Genomic DNA, 19,978 nt, shown 5'->3' on the forward strand with positions numbered 1-19,978 from the left:
AGAGCAGGCGAGACCAGCGGTGGGTGTTCAGGGTTGCAACACAGCTTTGTAGTTTACTGTCTCAGTCCACTAGTAGGTTGTCATTCAGCCTCTTTCTCTCAGCAGAGGGACCAGACGATACCGTGAGGCGACTTGCAGCTGCTTGATGAAAAGAGGAAAACATTTATTTTTACTGACAGACAGAGGCATGGATTCATGGATGACAGGCGTGTTTGTGCTCTTTGCACTGTTCATGCCTGTTTGCTGTGACGGTAAGTGAACCAAAAAGAAAGTTTTTGTCAAACTAACTTTTCTGAGCTTCTGACAAAATGTTCTTTGGAGTTTGGCATTTGTGATTAAGATTTATGTCACGTTAACTATAAAAACTGAACTCCGAATTAATTTTGTTTCCCAAAAATCATGTTAATTTAAATACGTTTTTACACCTTGCCTGAACTTTCAGCGTGACCCTTACGATTGACATCGGATCAACAAAACTCAGCACTCTGAAACATTAGGGGTCTCAAACTCCAGTCCTCAAGGGCCGCTGTCCTGCAGTTTTTAGATGTGCCACAGGTACAAAACACTGGAATGAAATGGCTTAATTACCTCCTCCTTGTGTAGATCAGTTCTCCAGAGCCTTAATGACCTAATTATTCTATTCAGGTGGTGCAGCAGAGGCACATCTAAAAGTTGCAGGACTGCGGCCCTCGAGGACTGGAGTTTGAGACCCCTGATTAGATCATTTATCTTGTTGTATTTCTTTACTGTCATACTGATGCTTTTTATCTTGAGTGCAAGTTTACTTTGCTTTTATTGGATATATATAAAATTCATTTTCATGTTCAGTTTTGTATTTTACAAAAAGCTGCCAAAACGTGGGACAAAACAAGAAAGAAGATACAGAAATATGATTGAGTACTTATCTGATAATCCAAAATTACATTTGTTACTGAAATTCAAAAGTATATTCCCTTTTGAAAAGTATATATATATATATATATATACATATATAAAAGTACATTTCCTATTGCAAAGGGATACAATTGCCAGACTGGTAATTTTATCCCTGCGTTTTGCATGAAACTCTTAAAAGATGCAAGTCTAAGATTTTATATTGTGGTATTTTTTGTTTTGTTTCGTTGATTCACATTTGCTTTTAGGAGGGGATATGATTTAGATTTCTCACAGACTTTCTATTTTAAGTTGTAGATAAAAAAAAGAAGAGAAAAACAATCAAAGAGATGCTCTAAGTCCTGGTATTTATTTTTGGCCTACTTTACTGTGATCACAGTTATACTTTTAAAGACTATATTAAATTAAATTATATTCAGAGAGTTAAAAGTGATCATGCGATCAGCTAAATATTGAAGTTATTAGCTTGCGACAACCACTAAGATCCGGAAATGTGAGGAGTCTGATCAATATTTTTATGATTAATGGCACATCGCTGTTTTTGAATAGAAAGATGGAAAAGCCACTGTTGAACAGGCAGTTTATACAAAGAAAACCTCTCCAATGTGACTGAAATAGAAAAATCAGTGACATAAAAGACTCATTTCCATGTATCACAAACACTTGAGGGCAATAGTTGCTACCAAAGATAGATCAGCCAACGTTATTATCTTTGAGTAACTTATATAACTATTTCAAAGCTGCATTTTGTATTTAGTCAAGTTGTCCTTGTCTGATATTTAAATTTGTTTGACAACCTCATACATTTAAATGTGACAAAAAAAATAAAAGCCATAGAACATGGACTGTTCTATGGCTTGTTCTAGACTGTTCTATACTTTAAGTCAGACTAATCATGAGTACACTTCAAGTTCACTTAGGATTAGTTAACTTAAAGTGTGACATTTTAGAACAACTAATTTTGTGCTTATTGTATTTTAATAGTATTTAAATTCTATTAAAGTACAATTTAAAGTGTACTGCGCATACTTCAACATACTTTTTTTGGACAACTGAAGTTGAACTTAGTATACTATAAGTATATTGCTTTTTATGTAATATAGTGCTTAATTAGTATATTTTGAGTGTACTATTTTTGTGATTGAATTACATTTAAAATATACTTAGAATGTATTTTAAGTATATTGGCATTACATATTTTATATAGTAGTAGTGTGATTACAGTATGCTACAATTACACTTTTGGTTTATTATAATTGCTAATGAAGTAACTTTTTAGTTACTTAATGTATTTTATTATTCTGTTTGCCAGTTTATACATTACATGCTTCATACACACTACAGTACTGCAAACACATCAGGTTACCAGATCACAGAAGGATCAATTACAACACACTTTTCAGGCGAAACTTATTACATTGTGCTTTCAATATATTACCATTTTGGTAACACTTTATTTGTTGGGGTGTGCATAAAACTGACATGACACTGTCATAAACATAACACCTGTCATCCAACGTTTAAAGGAACGTCTCATTAAAAGTGTCATTATTTACCGAATGACACTTCATGACACCTGTTGGTATGTTCCTAACAGGTGTTATGTCATGTTTATGAATTGTAGAAATTGTCAATACATTAAAAGTTTACAGACAACATGCTTATGAAAATTAGCACAATAAAACAATAGGTTCACTTTAGAGGAAATGTGAAAAATGTTTCACCAAAGGCAGAGTATTGTTTTAATACAATTACAGTATTCCTGTATTACTGCAGACAAACTGACATTTCTCCTTCCTAAGAACGGTGAGGATCTACGACAGAACATTTCCATTCACTGCATTTACAGAAACCTACAAAAAAGAACAACAGAGCAATTAAACAGAGAACACACTTGCATTTTAAAGAGTACAGAAAAATGGCAAAGAAAAAAATAAGACTTACAGTTTTAAGACGTTGCGAACTCGCTATGTACAGTATGTGACATCAGAACTGATGATAATTGGGACCGGATGCCTGGAATGGAAAAACATTTCTGGGTGACTTCTTTGCCTGTTTATGTTAGAAGTAGAAAGAAATAGTCGTCAATATCATGGAATCAGTTGATGCTGGCATCAACTATGAAGTTGTTTTAAGTGTGGACTTAAGGGAGACAAACTACCTCAAAATCTTTCCATCCATGATCTGAACACGCTGATCCTTGCAGGGTGGTGAGGGGGGCTGGTGGTGCTCATCTCCAGCAGCCATCAGATGAGCGGCGAGGTTCACCCTGGACAGGTCACCAGTCCATCGCAGGGCCCTGAAAGCCAACAACAAATAAAATGAATGAAAGAGAAATGGTAGCTTAACATGGGGAATACATTATGTCCAATTATTTTTAAATCAAATCATGTTTATTAAGCACTTAGTGTTGGTAACACACCAGTTTTTGCTGTTGAAAATATAGCTAGCTGCTCAGTAAAAAAAAAAAAAAGCCTTCCACCATGAAGACGATGTGGAGGTTCATCCTCAGAACTGGTTGGTGATCTGGTGGAGCCAGAGCCTCTTCTGAGACAGGAAAGTCTTTAGGTTTTCTAACACCTGATCTCTGGCTTCATTTGCTTAGACTGCAAAAATATGTCGAAGATACAAACAATGATGAACGAGTTATAACAACAGCCACATAATATCAAACTCTTTGTCATACGGAGCTTAATTAAAAGCAGGTTAAGTTTATGAAGAAAATTATATTAAGTCGCAACAAACAGAGCCTCCACACAATGCTGATGATTTCAGGCTGCAAAAAAAAAACAACAACAAAAAAACATTTTTACAACACAATATCAGTGCGCACATTTCCAGATGACAGAACAAGATAAGGTCCAAACGTTAGCATCACTGCTATTAAGTTTAGCTTTCCAACCATGTGTTCATTGAAGCAGAAATGACACCGTTGTTGCTTTTAGAAGCATAAAAATAACTTTTGAATGGAAGAACTGTTGCGCTCTGCAGCAGAGAAAGACGTTAAAGCCTCTGAATCTGCCGCGGCTGTCCTCTTTCTCACTACAAGGCTGCTGTTCCAACCGCACACCAAGATAAAAGAGCCTCACAGAAACCTCACAGCAGCCCATCGCACTGACAGGAAGACATTTAAGGTTTTCAGCTGCAGATATGTAGTTTTCTTATTTCCTGTTCTGAAGGGGTCTCTCTCAGTTTTCTCATCCGTCTCGCTTTAATGCCCTTTGCTTCCATCCAGTTCACACACACAAACGGGTCCATTTATAGTTTCTTCCTGTGTTTCTGTTTCTAAAAAAGCACAGTGTCTCATAAATGGCTGTATGTAATGATTCTTTTATTTGTAATCAGATTTTGTATGAAGACTCAGAGATCTAAAAATAACATAATGCAGTTAGTATAGATTTTGCTTCAGGAAAAAAATACAGTAAATTTAAAAAAAAGCTCAAACCCTTGCTTGGGTGCTATTGTAGAAAAAAAAGAGCTGCTTCCTGTGAACACAGACTTTCAAAATGTACAATTCAGAACATGACTACCGAATTTTTGCTTAGGAAAGTGAAAACTGAACCTAAATCGTGAACTGAAACAGAAACGGCCCGATTAAACTGAACGAGAAACAACAACAAATTTCAAGTAGGTCAATCTGGGATCGGAAAGGTGTTTGACACATCAGCAGAACTTCCTCTGCAAGAGAGAAGATCACTGCAGAAACACCCGCAAGCAAAGTCCTGCAGCTAAAGCAACACCAGCAAATGAGTGAAGAGCACAATAACTGTGATGGACAAAAATAGCAGCATAAGCATTTAGCATAAAGTTTAGATAATTAGACGGAAAATAGAGTTTAAGAGCTCAGTAGTGGTTTTCTGCAGATATCAGCGTTGCGTCCTGTGTGAAACACATCATAGAGTGCTAGGGGCTGTAAGCCAAATTTGAAACTTGGTCATAGATCAAAAAGTTCCCTTCCTTCAACAAACTGCAAGCATTTTATTATCATGTTGTACCATCAGTGAGACTGCTTATCTCTTCCAAATTCACTCTGCAACATGACACCCAACCCAAAACGGATCGTCCACTGCACAAATATCTTAATTTGTAACTTCATGCATTCTTCTGTTGCAAACATGCTACAGTTGCGCACAGGTCGAAACAGTCGTGTAACTACCTGTCTCTGTTTTCTGTTTGTTTCTTCTGCAGAAACTTTTTTCACTGATCCGGTCATCTGCTACTTTCTGGACGCGTTTCTGATGGTTTACTGTATTGCTGCAACGGCGCTGTTCTTCAGAGAAAAAGTGAGTTTCAGCAAAGGTGGACCACATTTCAGAGCGTTTCAAATGAGAGATAAGAGTCAGTCGGTGGAAACTTGATTGTGATTATGATTATTTGATGGTCATAAATGTAAAAAAAATATTTCTCAATGTAGGAGAAACAACAGAGGTGAATGTTTGCAATAACTGATAAGAAAATGATCAAATATTTTTAAATGAGATTTCACATTTTCGTTTCATTTTATCTTCTGATAGAGGCAGACTATAGTTAAATTAACTACAAAGCAAAAATCCAATAAGCTTTATGAATCAATTATATCTGACAATTCCACCTCCACACATGTTTTAGACATATTGAATTAAATAGATATTTATCTATTTAAATATCTATATTGAGATGTTAATATTTCAATATAATATTTAGTATTGAAATATTAACATCTAATTTGTAGAATACACAGGAATATAACATCATCCAAGCAAAAGTGGATGGAAGGACATTTATGGTTAAAAATCAACATATTTCTGTTCTTCCAAAAATGTTGGTGTGTAAACATAAAACTCGGAGAATATAAGTAAACAAACAGCGTCATGCAGAGCAAAGAACAGAGCTGACGCATCAGGACGAAAGCTGGTGAGAGGTCTGAGGTCAGGTTGCCTAACAACATGCCAAGCTTTGAACATCTCAACACTCAATTCATCATCAAAAAATGTGATGAAGGCACAAATGCAAACCTACCAAGACATTGACATTCACCTAATCTGGCAGATCAAACATGAAGTGCGAGAAGCAGCACAGATAACTCTGGAGGAGCTGCAGAGATCCACAATCCTGGAAGAACTTGTTGCTGAACTTCACCCTGTGATCATATAGTGGGCTACAGAAAATGTTTATGCTGTATTCCTGTTATACTTTGATGGAAAGGCTTCATTTGATTGTAAAGGTGGTTGAAATGTTAGATTTAATATTTCTGTTTGTTTCATCCTGGTTCAGTTCTCCAAAATGCCTCAAGTTCAACCGGAGTCTGTAAGTATCCAAACTTCAAATCATCTCTCTAATGACTTTTTATTCAAATAGAGCTGGTGATGGTTATTCAACTTTTCATATAAACTATGTACTTTTCATTTGATCTTAACTTTTATTCTTCTCTTTTAAAATGAAGGGAGAAAAGGGGGGCATTTACCAGGTAAGGTCAGCATTCTCAGTTTAAATAATCAGATTTTTGGTAAATGTGTTCTCATCTACTTATCGATTATTTCATTTGGCTTTAGGAACTCGAGAGGCCAAAGGACACTGATGCTTATGATATGCTTGACCCCAAAAAAGCAAAGGTGTGCTTAGAACTTGAAGGAACAAATTAACACTTGTTCATCTTCTTTTTTCACAATGGTGTTTTGTCCTCTTAGGGAAAAAGTGACAGGAAGAAGAGAGCTAAGGTAAGCCAGCCTGCTGACCTGTGTGATACTAAAGACTCCGAATCTTCAGAAAATTTTGGGAAGATTAAGAGACATGGCAAATTCATTTTAGGCCATCAGAACAGTGAAATCAAGCTTGTAATATTCAATAATGTTTTAAATTATGTAGAATTGTAACATATTTTAATGCAGTTCGTCTCTCTCCTCTGCAGAAGAGCCAGGGCAAGCCGAAGGATAAGGATCAGTATGAATCTGTTCCCACCAGCCCTCGGCCCTCTGCAGCTCCGTAGCGACGCAGTTGCAGAAACAGAAAGGTTCATTGCAGCTGAGATGAATGGAAGATTACTGCCCGTTTTTTTATGTAAAGGTTTTCCTTTTCTCTTCGCTTTTTTGTATCGATAAGCACTTCATTTATTTAGTGGTTCATTAGATAAAACGTGGTTGGATTTTTGGGAGACATGAGGTTTTGTACCGATGAGAACAGATAGTTATGCGCTGTGTAAAACAAGACGACCTATTTTCTTCACTGTCTGGCATTAAATCAGACTAAACATTTCCTGTCTTATGTCAGCTTCTTAAGTTGTTTCTATTTGCTAAATAGCTGAATAATGACATTTTTACCTTCTTCAAACCCAGAAGTTTAAACACACCTACTGGTTTGATTCTCATTTGAGTAAAATGAAGGCAACTCAAAACTGAGAGCTATTGATCTTCACAGTAATAAAACTGATTCAGCCTGTGAAAAAGCAAAACATCTTGTAAAAAACCTTGGCTGAAGCTGGTGAATGTCATTACATGGGCTGAAAAAGCCACACAGCAAGAACATTTTAAGAGATTCTTTTGCAATAGCACTCTGGGGCAAAGAGCTTGACTTTTACAGGCATGTTGAAGTGATTACTTCTACATTTGTAGGATGTTTGATACTTGCAAACATCTCACGTGTGAAGTAGGGGTGTGGCAACCTTCTCCTGAGTGTTTTGCTCCAGGATAGACTGATTAAATGACTTAAGAAAAGAGTAATAAATACAAAAACTGAAGCAGCATCTCAAGACGTCAGCCAGAAAGTTAAAGCTTGGACTTAAATTCAGTTTTCTAAATGGTGAACAACACTAATAATCCCGCTAAGTTAGCTACAAAGTAACTTTAAGGACAAGAACATCAATGTTTTGGAGTAGCCGTTAAAAAGCCTGGATCTGACTCCAACAGGAAATGTGTGAGCCGAGCTGGAAAAATGTGTGAGCGATGCCACCTACAAAGCTGACTCAAAATTCCCACAAATGATTTGACAGAATATTATTAAAAGTCACCAAAAATATTCGACCCCACTAAAAAACTGAATAGCTGAAATTGTAATTTTACCACATGCTAAAGAAGCACAAGTAAACTTTTGACGTTAAAGTAAAAAAATAAACTTGGAAAAATAGTCTCCTTCTGACATTTAGCAAATAGATGAAAATTAATTCCGACTAAAAATTGGAAAGGTTTAGTCTGATTTTATGTTTTTGTTTTTTTAGCCTGCTGTCATGCTGCAATAATAGTAATAGAGGTATTTTCTAAGCATAGTAAAGCACAGACTGATGTAAAATTGAATACAATAGTATCTCTACAGACGGATTCACTGTACATAACAGGAGAAAGCACATGTCAAAACACTTGGAAAACAGTTTTAATGATGTTTACAACAAAAAAAGGAACTGTACATTTACAGTAAAAGATTATCTTTGTATGTGTATAAAAACAAAAAACAAAAATACAGCAGACAAATGCATCAAAATCTACTATGTATCCTGATTCACATACTTAAAACTCCTACACAATCTTTCATTTCTAAACCTCCAGGACTGGAGGCCTTTACTTATTTTTCTTTTTTTTTATTATTCTTTTTAGTAATAATATCAGAGCAGTGTCCCTCTCTCAGTGTTGTATTTCAGGTGAAAACCAAAACTCCTTACATTCGAGTCCTGGAAAGTAAATCGATAGACTGCAGAGTAAGAAAAGGGAGGAAAATAAAACAGGAACACATTCCTTTAGATCAGCCCAAGCTTCCAACATGAATTGTTTTACAGAACGCATTTCTCGAGATACACTGACATAATATGTACATGGTTGTCATCTTTTTTTTTTCTTCTTATTTTTCAATTTTTTATTGAAAGCTGTGGTTGCCTGGGCCGGAAAACTGATAATCGCACACATGACACACCCAAAAAAACATACAAAAATACCATATCTTTAACCTACTAAGAGTAAGACAGCTCTGCAATTAGTTCCATGCTGTGACAGAAAATAAAAAAAAAAATAAAGAGGTTACAACAAACAGACGCTTTTCACACAAGTTTTTTTTTTTTTTTTTTTCTTCTCAGAAATATACCAAAATATACATCTAAGCTTTGGAATTACTGAGGCTAAGGACTAAAAGCCAGAGCTGGGTTTTGTCTCTTAATACACATGCTGCAGGGCGGGAAGGGCGACACAGAAAGAGAGAGAAAGAGAGAGATCTTTGGTATCTGCGTTTGTCAAAAAAGTTAAATATTTGGATTTTTGCTTTGGGATAGCGCTTGTGAGAGCCGGGCGGCCTCGCCTGGAGTAAAGCCTTAGACAAAAGTGTCACCGAAGCCCCGTCGGGTCTGAGCCGGGCGGGGACGGACCGTGATGCATAGTGTCACAGAGTCTGTAGAGAAGAGACGACGGTGAAGGGAAGGACGTGTGTTTCTGGAGACATGAAGGGGGAGCGAGGGGAAGAAGAAGTCCTTGAGAAAGAGAGAGACGCAATGGAAGAAAGCAAGGGAGGACGTACAAAGTCCTGAGCAGGTACAACGTGCACAGGATCCACCCTCAGCGTGTATTAACAAACATCACCCAGCTATCACCACATTGGTTCGTGCCCGTCACAGAGGCCCGCTCAGCCCCCTCTGATCCCCGCCCACAGGCACTGAAACCGCTGCACCGACAAGACGCACATTCACTACGAGAAAAGCACAAAAAAAAACCCCATCCCCTTACAGTCGAAATGCTTTGGGACTCTGGAGGATGAGGGACGTGGAGGGAGTGCAGCCTGGATTAGATGCTGAGCAGTGAGGCGGGGATGGGCGAGACGACGGCGTTGCTCGCGTACAATCAAGTTAGAAGTCTTTGGTTAGCGTTGGTACCACAGGAAACCGAGAGCGGGCCACGACAGGAGGAACCTGCACATACTTGTACCGTGTCATAAATGACAAACAGAAATATGGACAAAAAAACCAAAAACAAACAAAACAGGATTGTCAAACTTAAAAGGAAGTGTATAAACACAAAGACGAGGGTAGGAAATTAACTAAAGTGGCAACAAAAGATTGCAGATTTTTCAGTTCTGACAAATGTAAAGACACGTGTGTGCACAAGTCGTGAAGGAAAAAAACAGCAGACATTCACAAGCACTGGTGTGTAATCTGCCTCCACCTTGTGGCAGTACAGGTATGAGCAGGCTTCTCCACCGACATTTTTTTTTTACTTTTAAAAACATTTTTATTATCTTATAAGTAGATTAAAGCAGGTTTCACTCAGTTTCGAGTTAAGAAATGAGGTATACAACAGTTTGTTTTGCCTTACTGGTGGTCCACCTGTTCTTCCTCCACAGCAAACTGACATAATCGGGCTCAATATAGTCGCCTGGTTGAACCACGAGATCGCCTTGAAGTCTCAAGATCACCTACTGACAGTGAAGCACTAAAAGCCAAGAAAACAGCTCATAAGAATATCAAATAAAAAAAAGAAAAAACAAACAAATCAACCACAAACGGTAGGATTTTCCCAAAGCAGGCTCGGCGAACGGCCTGCTTGAAGCCTGTGGCCTAATCAGTAGACGAACTCAGTCAAAAAAAATTTAAAAAAGAAGTAAGCACTCCTCTATAATAAACTTTTTGAAAGAAAAAAGAAAATCACTCCTTACACCAGCTGGAAGATGAGAAAAAATGCACCGTAAAGGTTTGCGGACAACCCAAACACACTTTCACACACAAAAAAGCCACTGGAATTACAAGTAAAGCATTTCCCAACCTGGCCAAAACAAAACACACATCACTAATCTCCAAAATGCCCCAGATAGCTACCATTTCAACAAAATGCACCAGATTTGCCCTCACACACACACACCCCAACACAACGCTACAATGCTCATGTCTTCTACGTAACAGTAAGGCATAAACGATAATGTTAATCCTCTCTTGTCAAACTACAAAAGCCAGTGATCTTATCCTCTCACGCTATACAAAAACAAGGCAAAAAGTTAAAGAAAAATGATTGTTAAAGACAACACAGCAAATCAAATTCACAACAACGCAAAAATAAAATATTAGCAATAATAACAATTATAAAATAAAGCAATAAGGTCAGATGCTTCAGCGTCTCGAGTTCCTCCGGTCAAAAACAGAGGCATCCTCACTAACTTCCTCTCATATTTTTGGTCAGGTAAAAAAAAAAAAAAAAGTGAATAAAGCATTAAAAGATTGCAGGGAGATTTATTCTTTTGAGTTAGCATGATAAACACTACATTCAATCTTGATAACATACTAGTTCAAATATAAAATATGAATATCTTACACGTGTTTATATATATATTTATATAGAATTAAGAAAAGGTTGCTCCTCTAATCGTTAAGTCTTTCCTCAGATAAATATTTCAGTAACATCCTATGGTGCCAGCTGGTTCGTCATGGTGCAGGTGAAACGTAATGACTAAAGAGGGGGGCAGGAACTGAGCGCCCCCTGCAGGGTGGAGGGGGCACAGACATCCACAAAGCTTTGAAGAGAAAAGGCTTTTACTTTGGCAAGAAAGATCTAAAAAAAAAAAACAACAAAAAAAACACTAAAACCCAGAAACACCCTTTAAATAGTAGTACTAGAAAATAGCAGTAGTAGTAGTAGTAGTAGTAGGTTGTCCTTTAACGTTGTGGTTCCTATGAACAGTATAACCTCTGAATGGTAAAGCCAAACAGTACTTATACATTCTACACCCAGAAATGTTTAACGGTGAACCTATGTTGAAGTTTCTGCTGAGGTATATTTAGTCACAATTATTAAAAAGAAAACAAGGAGGAGGATCGTGTGGACAAATTTCACGACTTACAGTCACAGAAAAAAAAAAAAAAAACACTGCAGGAACTAAAGTCATCATTTGGATATAGATCAATGCTACTTTTCTGTGGGGTGTGACTGAATGTGCTGCTTTGTAAAACAGCTTGGTGGGTTTACAACCAGCCCACAGACACAATGGGTCAAAGAGGCGACACTGAGACGAACATGAAGAATGTTCTCCGACGATTGGGTTTATGCATTTACACAGGTGAGCCCTCCCAGTGGAAGGGTTGAAACTACCAAACCCCACAGGGCGTAGTCGTAAAGCTATAAAGGAAGCATGCAGGCCTCTCGACAGCTTGGCTCCCCGTCGGGAGCTTCTGCAGCAAGTTGTTAAAGCTAAGTTTCTGTGATCTGGTTCCAGCAGCACCAAATCGGGGAGAATCTGGCATTTGGAGAAGAGGAAAAAACTGCTTGCACGGGCGGGGAAAGTCGTAGAAACCATGTGAACAGCAACTTGCGTGCTCCGGCAGGCACAGCAACTACTGAGTAAAACCGCTTTGGTTCGAGCTGTTGTTTTATGGCTGAATATTAGCACGAAACAAACAAACAAAAAATAAAGTCCATTAGGCATGGGCCGGTTACCTGTTACAAACAGTTCCTATGGTTAAAGTCTGTTTAATGTAATACCAGAGTTTTTTTTTCTGCAACTTGAAGTAGCGATGCTGTGCAGCAGACCAAAAGAAGGCAACTACACTTTTCTCTCACTTACAAAACAAAAAATATATATATCAGCTGTGTGGAAATATTTCGAGCCTCAAAAAAATCCTTCACTCTTACTGAGGAACTACTCTAACATGACAGTCGGCCAACCTACAAGCCGGTTGACAAGGTGTTTAAAAAAAAGAAATTAGATCTTCTGAAATGCGTAAAACTTGGTATTTTTACTCAAGTCTATCATACCGGCCCATGCCTACTTTCCACTATGGTTCAGAAAAAACGTCGAAAATGCTACTAGAACAGATTAGAAAAAAAAGGATGCCTTGAAAACGGCTCTGAAAAACCAGTTCAAAAATTGAGGGCAAGGCCCAGGTGGTAAAAATTAACAAATATGTCTCATAAAAGTAAAAAAGAAACCAATTTCTCACAAGCATCGCATCCCTCTCATGTTGGCGAGTAGTGCTGCCAATTAAAAAAAAAAGAACAAAAAAAAACAACAATGTTATCTTTGGAAAATGGTCATCAAAATATTGCATTTCTATATTCTGTTGACAATGAAGAGAGATTCTGCACTCATAAATATATCGACTAGACTAAGCTACACTGACTACATACAGCAACTATTTTAACAAATATTTTTGGTATATCTTAAAGTACGTATTCATTCCTCCCAAAATCAGGCAGACTGCAGCTCATCAATCCAGTTTTTTTTTTTTTTGGTACAGATACTGTGCACAAGTTCATATATGACAGTACTACTATTAAAAAGAAAAAGAAAAAACACAAACCCACAATAAAATCCCATGGACCCAGTACTGCAAGTACATGCCCCATCCTCAAAAAAAAAAAAAAACACACTGCCAGAAACTGATCTGGAAGAGCTGCAGAAAGCACATTGCAACCCAAACCACCTCGTCCGGATACGTGGCTGCAGCTCGCTCTCTATAAAAGCTTTCCACACAAATATTTCGAGCCATTTTCTGTCAGTGTCAACAATCCACAACTAGACCCTCATTTTACAAAAGCTAGGAGGCCTTTTGACCGCCACAGCGACTTGTAAAACTCAGTGTTTCCAGAGAAGAGACGCAGAGAGACCCACCCAGTCACCTCCGACCCTTAAAGCAAAGATAACCTTTAAATCGGCCACTTATTACTTGTATTTTAAAGCCTTATAACCACGATTGAAAAGTGATAGGTGAATATTAACTTATTAGAATTATATAGATTTTAAAGTCTAAAAAAAATACATAGAAAGGAAATGCAAAGAGTACAACGTTGATATGATTTAAATTGAGGCCTGTCAAAAATATTAATAAAAAACAGAAAGCAAGTGATGCACAAACCCTTGTTAGTCACGACAAAACATTGTGAAATTAGTGAAAAAGACTCAAGTTTAAATGTTAGAAGGGACAAGATTTTGGTTTTTTTGGTTAGACGTGTCAGTTGTGATTCTGACCTCGTAATAGGAGGAAATATGTACATAATAGTGTGAGGGTGCAGAGTTTGTTTGTTTTTCTTCAGGCCAACAAGAGTGTTTGTGAAAGAAAATATTGAGAACTATTGAAAACAAAAAATAAAGACAGAGAAAAAACAAAACCTAAGCCCAATTATATTGGATGTCGTTTTCTTTTTGGTGGCAGCAAATACATTAAATAATGTTCTACTTCTAATGTGAAAAGTGTGGGGGCGGGTAGTGAAGCCTGTGTCCCCCGCCCGTAGTGACGGGAAGTAGTGCTCGCGGCAGGAAACGAGGCGTCGGGAGCGAGGCTTCACTGAGCCTTGGAGGCAGTGGTAATGGTCGAGGCTTGCACAGGCACGGCAGCGGTGGTGACCTGGTGGTGGGCGTCGGCGGTGACCTGGAGCCCGCCCGCCCCCGCCGACACCAGGCTGACGGGGTTGCTGGTGAGCAGCGACAGGTTCTGGGGGAGGAAGAGCGGCGTGGTCACCAGGTTGGGCGTGTTGGCGGCCGAGGCGTTGGCAAACAGCAGGTTGCTGCCGTCCAGAGACGTGATGGGGATGTGACCCCCCGATGCCAGTGCTGAGGAGAAGGCATGAGGATAGGTTTTAGTGTGCAAAACACAAGGTTTTCAATAATCTCTGTGCACCTTTAATTAATGCAACCATTTCTTATGGACTGTTTAATTTATCCAAACGTTACTATCCATTTTCTACAGATAGATTCAGTTCTTTATTTGCAGGGAGAAATAAAGATTGAATAGAAACAATTTTAGTTGTTTTTCTTTGAAATCAGTCCACTCAAATAATAAAACAGTTAGCAATGACGTTGACTTTAAGGCTGTTTTTGGCATCTAGGCCAAATTAGATCAGCACTATTTCAAAATCTATAACACTAGCGCTTCTCAAATCTGGACTGGATTATCCTCCACTAAATAGAAATTCTCTAAAGCCCATAGAAGGATTTATTAATGGTTGCTACAGCGAATCAAAACTAAAAAGATCAATGAGTTTAACAAGAAGTTTTAATGTTACTAATACAGATGGCTGTTGTTGTTTAGATATTACTATTCCTTATTTGAAACTCTCAGTTTTATCTTTTACATAGTATTCTAAACCCAGTGAGCACCAACTGGGTATTTCAAGGAGTTTTATTTAATCCATTGTTTCAGGATGTAATTTCTTACACAAAAGAAACACAAAAAAAGAGAAAACCACACTCATTTTGCTAAAAGGGAAATTATCCAAAAATGTTTACTACTGGGTCATGACGCTGGCCTAGCACACACCTTGAATTGCAGCCAGAGTGCTGTTATTCATCAGAGGACTCAGTGCACTGCCAAGCCCCCCAGGAGTCAGGCTGAGAAGGGCGCCCCTGAAAACAAAACAACATTATTAAGGCAAATGCAGGCAAATACAGGGAAAAAAACCAACCTCTGAGCAAATTGTGGAAAAGTCAGAGACTAACCCTGGAGTGAACTGGGATGATGCCATCAGTCCCGGGGTCAGCCCCGCAGCTGCAGCCATGGCTGCAAAGCTGGCACTAGTGGGCAGCTGGGCAGCCCCCAGCTGCGCTGTGGTTAGGCCCGGAGCGGCCACCATCACCTGGCCCGTCGCTAAGGACGTCGCTATGGACGTCGGAGCCTGCGTGACCAGCGCCTGAATGCTGGTTTTGCTGTCTGTGGATGTGGACTGAACAGTGGTCGTGGATGGACTTATCGATGGAGCGCTGGTTGACGTGGTAAGAACAGGTGCGGTGGAGATGACCGATGCAGTGTTTGTGCCTCCAACTGTTGTGCCTTAGTAGATGGGAAAAAAAGAGGAATGTAATTTCTTTTCTCTTCATGGAAATAATCAGGTTAAACGCCAGATTTAATAAATTTAATCATTAATTCACAAACAAAAAAAGAGTGAAAAGAACAGGAAGAAAACAAAATCTTGTATAAACCTGCCCCATTCTCATGCCCATATACATTAAATTAACAACATAAGTTGGAAACCATATATAATTTACTCCAAAGTATGTAAAAGTTAATAATTTTTGACTTAAAGTCTCTTGAATTGGTTTAAAGTAGAGCATTTCTTCCAACCCCTCATCTAAACTGTGCCATAGTTTTACTCCATGCACCGAAAGTTTTACTTTTGCAAATAATGACTGTGATGTCGAAATAGTTTAACTGCGACTCTTCAGCTTGTTCTCTTTTAAAATGCGTATAAATATGCAAAGTGGCCCCCACCTAAACCTCCAACACTCGTCTCCAGCTGTTTCCTTTCAACTGAAAACTACTTAAAGTTGCTCAATAGCCCACTGCAACGTTAAAGACACTCTATAAAACATTACTGAAGCTAAAACAACAAACATGTAAGCTTTTTGATATTAAGTAAGGATATCGACGATATCTGCAGCTTATTTCAAGATCGAATAAAGTTAAATATAAGCAGGAATGCAGCAGCTGCAGGCGTACAACACAGAGGAAGCTATTTGCCTATTCATAAGTTTGTGCATGCTGAGACGCACAGGTGTAGATTCACAGCTAGGGCATTTTAACACAAAGGTTGCTCTTAAAATATAAATAAATACATTATACAGACATCCACCTTAGATCAACTGATTCAAGGTTTCAGTCGAAGTTAAGACAAACACAAACCTGTGAAAGCCAAACTAGAGACACTGGTGCTGGTGAGAGGCATCACTGGGTTTACAGTCAGGGTGGTGGATGTGTTAATAGTTGGACTGCTAACAAGGCTTGCTGTGCTTGCCACCTGGAGATGAGGATATGGAGGACCACTCAGTGAGCTTCTCTGGGTTTACATCTTGTTTAAGTTTAGCTTAAAGCATGAAGTGAGAAGGATCAGTCAAAAGATCCAACACTGCTAAAGAATAGTTTAATGTGGGAGTGTGGCTACCAAAGGGCTGCTGGGGGTAAAGATGGTCTTGATGGATGTGCTGCCTCCTCCATTATTGACGCTGCTGGGCGGGTTAATCCGCTTCTCTTTCTGTCGACGATTGCAGAACCAGACCCGGATCACCTCCTTCTCCATGTTGAGCTGGTCAGCGATAATGCTGATCTCGTCAGAGGTAGGTTTTTGGTTCTGCTTGAAGAGGGCAAAGAAGCCAGGGATTCCCTGTCAGTACTGAGGAAACTGCAGCAATGCATCATCAAAAACAGCCTCACTGCTGCATCACAGTTTGCAAAAACTGAGTTTCAAAGGTAAGTTTTCAAACTTTTTCAGCACCATACTTGTCAGATAAAAACTATACAAATAAACTAAAAAAACGAGTTTCAATTCACCATTGTATGACATAATTAACTACCGTACTGTTATTAATAATATCTTGTGATAGCATTCTGCATAGTAGGGACAAAATAAACTGAAATATAACAAAATTTTAATTCACTCTACACCTGACTGGTCTGAGAACAAAACGTTGATTTAACAAAAAAATAAAATAAAAATCAGCAATTTCAATAACTTTAGTGAATAAAACATACCACCTTCATTTCAATTACTCAAATCAATAACTCACTGAGCCATTAGGAATAATAAATTGTTATTACATTGTATAAATCTGTCTGTGTTAAATTACCTTTTGGCTCAAATGAAATTCTTACACTATCTAAATAATACCCTGACTTTCTGTAAGGAGTTTTTTCTCCTAAAAATCTACTACAACTTTATTACAAAACAATGCAGATAGATTCATGTAATGCACTTCCCAAACCTTGAAAATTCAATCCTTAAAAATTCAAGCATTTTTAAGGATTTCAATCACCAATTCAATCAGGATTTTTGATTTCATGAACATGAGGCTCTCACCTCCAGAAAGCTCTTTTCTAAGGCCACTCGAATGTTGGTCTCGATACTGGTCCTTTTCTTCCGCCTGCGGTTGATGCCCTCTATGCCCAAGCCTGAGGAGCCCAGGGCGCTGGGGCTGGACAAGGACTGGTCAGATGACAGATTCTCTGCACAAACAGCACCGACAAAAGGAAAGGAGAGAGGTAAAGGCAAAGTAGATCACGCAAAACCCACCATCCTTCAACTTGGGTCATTAAGTTCAAGTTCTTCAAAATTCAGGTGTGTTGGAACACCGATCCATCTGCCATCAAACTCAAGAAACACACTTTTATATTCAGGTGGGCTTAGGGACAAACCTGCATCATTAAGCCACTTCTCCAGCAAAGGCTTGAGTTTGCACATGTTCTTAAAGCTCAGATTCAAGGCCTCAAAGCGAGAAATGGTGGTTTGGCTGAAGTCGTTTCCATACAGCTTCCCCATAGCCAGGCCAACGTCCCCCTGCGATTTGAAGGGAGACAACGACACAGAAATATGAGAGTCATAAATTATTAACTGTCTTCTAGTCTCCTACTTCTGATTAACGCCTCTGAAAACTAATCTCTGTTCATTTAAATTACATAGTGAAGTTTTTTTTGGATTCGCAAAAATATTCTGATCAGAGCTTAAAATGGCCTACATGTGACTTTCACACATTTTTCTTCATTTAATAAGCACGGATCCATGAATATGCAAGCTGATTCCTACCTACATCCCTGCTGCTGCAGCTCCTGAATCTCAGTTTGGTTCAGTCACAGAAAACTAATAATGCTACAAGACACGAAGTTGTAATTTAGGTGTAACTCAACTGCACAACTTCAAACTGGAGTCGAACACTAACTAAATGTGCAGGGCTTCCTTTATGTCTCTGTACTGGTTTGCAATATATTTCTCTAAAAGTGCCAATAGTATATGATACCTTAAAGATTAAGAAAAATTAAGAAAAACACAATTGATATATTAAAAACAGGGTTCCTTTGTAATTTATGGGTCAGAGTCCAAACTTTCTCAAACTTTAAATTCTTCTCCTAATTTTATAACATTCTGGAAATGAGTGCAAAACATTTATCTAGTTACTTTATATTTACTAATTCCATTTAGCTTCATTTTAAAGTCTGCAAACAAAAGATTGATCAAATCTGAAGGACATTATCCTGCACCTTTAATACATCTACATACATTTTCCCATACTTATCCAGATTTGGGAAATCAAAAAGCAAATTTCCTACTTTCACAAACTACGTCAAATCAACTGGAGATGCTTAAAGCCAGCACACATTTGTGAATCTAACTAGAAATCTTTTTCAGATGAATCTCTTGACCGTTTACCTGTGTGAAGCCAAGTTTGATTCGCCGCTGCTTGAACGTTTTGGCAAACTGCTCCAGCTCTTCAAGATCACTGGGCTCCTCCATCGTGGGGGTGTCCATCCGCTTGGGGGGCGTCTGACTGTGGGGCAGACTCTGAATGTTGGTGGTTGCCGTCGTACGAGTTGGAGATGCAGGCTGCAGAGGAAAATAAACGTAAATTAAGGAGTAAAGATAAACAAAGCACGTATAAGAAGTTAACAAAGTAAACAAACTTTGAATATATCTTACCTGAGTTGCAAGGGTAATGCTTGGTTGAGTCGGATGGAGGTTAGCTTGGCTTTGAGGTAGTTGAGTTAGAAGACTCTGGGCTGGCAATATGCCTGAAGAGTTACATACAACAGGAACGTTTTAACATAATCCTGTTAATATTTCTCTCCTCTAAATCGTACGAGTAAATCCACTTGCCTTGCTGGGCCGGCGACGTCTGCGAGATGATAAACTGAGTGGGCTGCAACGGCGTTGCAATCGGGTGGCCAGACTGAACCAGGACAAACTGAGGCAGGGTTAGATTCTGCGGCAGCTGCTGCATAAAAAACAAAAAAACAAACAAAAAAAACACACACACAATTAGCCAACTGTTTGAAACATTTTACTGTAAGTGTATGGATGGTGGCGACTTACAGGGGCGATCTGGATGGGCTGTGACAGGGGCAGCTGGGTGATCGGCGCAGCTGCGGTGGCCGAGATGTTGGCTCCAGTGGTGCTGCTCTGCTGGCTGGCGGAGTGCTGCTGCTGCTGCACGGCTGCAGCCAGGAGATGAGCTTGGGCCTGCTGGAGCAGCAGCTGCTGTTGCGCCGGGCTCAGGGTCAACTGAGGGGAAAAAACACACAGGAGGCGTGAGACAGGAGCGGCTGGAAACACTGAGAAAGTAGGTGATGCATTTTAGGTTTAAGGATAGATCACACGGAACGTGAAGTTTGCTTTGGCTTCGATACCAATGAAAAGTTTATTGTCAAATGTGACATCAGTTTTTGATTTAATGC

General features: G+C 38.8%; 2 protein-coding genes and 1 long non-coding RNA gene across 13 annotated transcripts in view; 1 reads left to right on the forward strand and 2 right to left on the reverse strand.

Annotated features, from left to right (window-relative positions):
* Positions 1-11,030, forward strand: cd247 (CD247 molecule). The gene is made up of 8 exons (XM_023336454.1): positions 1-19; positions 106-251; positions 5,083-5,177; positions 6,148-6,180; positions 6,317-6,340; positions 6,426-6,485; positions 6,561-6,590; positions 6,782-11,030. The coding sequence occupies exons 2-8, from the start codon at positions 146-148 to the stop codon at positions 6,857-6,859; spliced, it is 426 nt and encodes a 141-aa protein (XP_023192222.1). The 5' UTR covers positions 1-19; positions 106-145; the 3' UTR covers positions 6,860-11,030.
* On the reverse strand, positions 2,208-3,356 carry LOC111609229. Its single transcript, XR_002752996.1, has 3 exons — positions 3,056-3,356; positions 2,839-2,946; positions 2,208-2,747 (listed from the first exon to the last, which is right to left on the reverse strand). It is a non-coding gene; the product is annotated as an uncharacterized LOC111609229 (long non-coding RNA).
* The window catches only part of pou2f1 (POU class 2 homeobox 1), a 23,640-nt gene continuing 11,881 nt past the window's right edge, over positions 8,220-19,978 (reverse strand). For 5 of the 11 annotated variants that reach the window (XM_023336453.1, XM_023336449.1, XM_023336450.1 and 2 more), the window contains 11 exons: positions 19,617-19,805; positions 19,401-19,518; positions 19,224-19,315; positions 18,957-19,130; positions 17,948-18,089; positions 17,613-17,767; positions 16,701-16,889; positions 16,442-16,556; positions 15,262-15,592; positions 15,083-15,168; positions 8,220-14,376 (listed from right to left, as the gene is read on the reverse strand). In XM_023336453.1, the coding sequence (XP_023192221.1) occupies positions 14,108-14,376; positions 15,083-15,168; positions 15,262-15,592; positions 16,442-16,556; positions 16,701-16,889; positions 17,613-17,767; positions 17,948-18,089; positions 18,957-19,130; positions 19,224-19,315; positions 19,401-19,518; positions 19,617-19,805 (1,860 nt within the window). In that variant the 3' untranslated portion in view covers positions 8,220-14,107. The remainder of the gene's footprint in view (positions 14,377-15,082; positions 15,169-15,261; positions 15,593-16,441; positions 16,557-16,700; positions 16,890-17,612; positions 17,768-17,947; positions 18,090-18,956; positions 19,131-19,223; positions 19,316-19,400; positions 19,519-19,616; positions 19,806-19,978) is intronic. The other 6 variants (XM_023336452.1, XM_023336445.1, XM_023336446.1 and 3 more) reach the window with 5 other exon arrangements.

This window comes from Xiphophorus maculatus, chromosome 7 (genome assembly GCF_002775205.1).
Source record: "Xiphophorus maculatus strain JP 163 A chromosome 7, X_maculatus-5.0-male, whole genome shotgun sequence".
Taxonomy (NCBI): domain Eukaryota; kingdom Metazoa; phylum Chordata; class Actinopteri; order Cyprinodontiformes; family Poeciliidae; genus Xiphophorus; species Xiphophorus maculatus.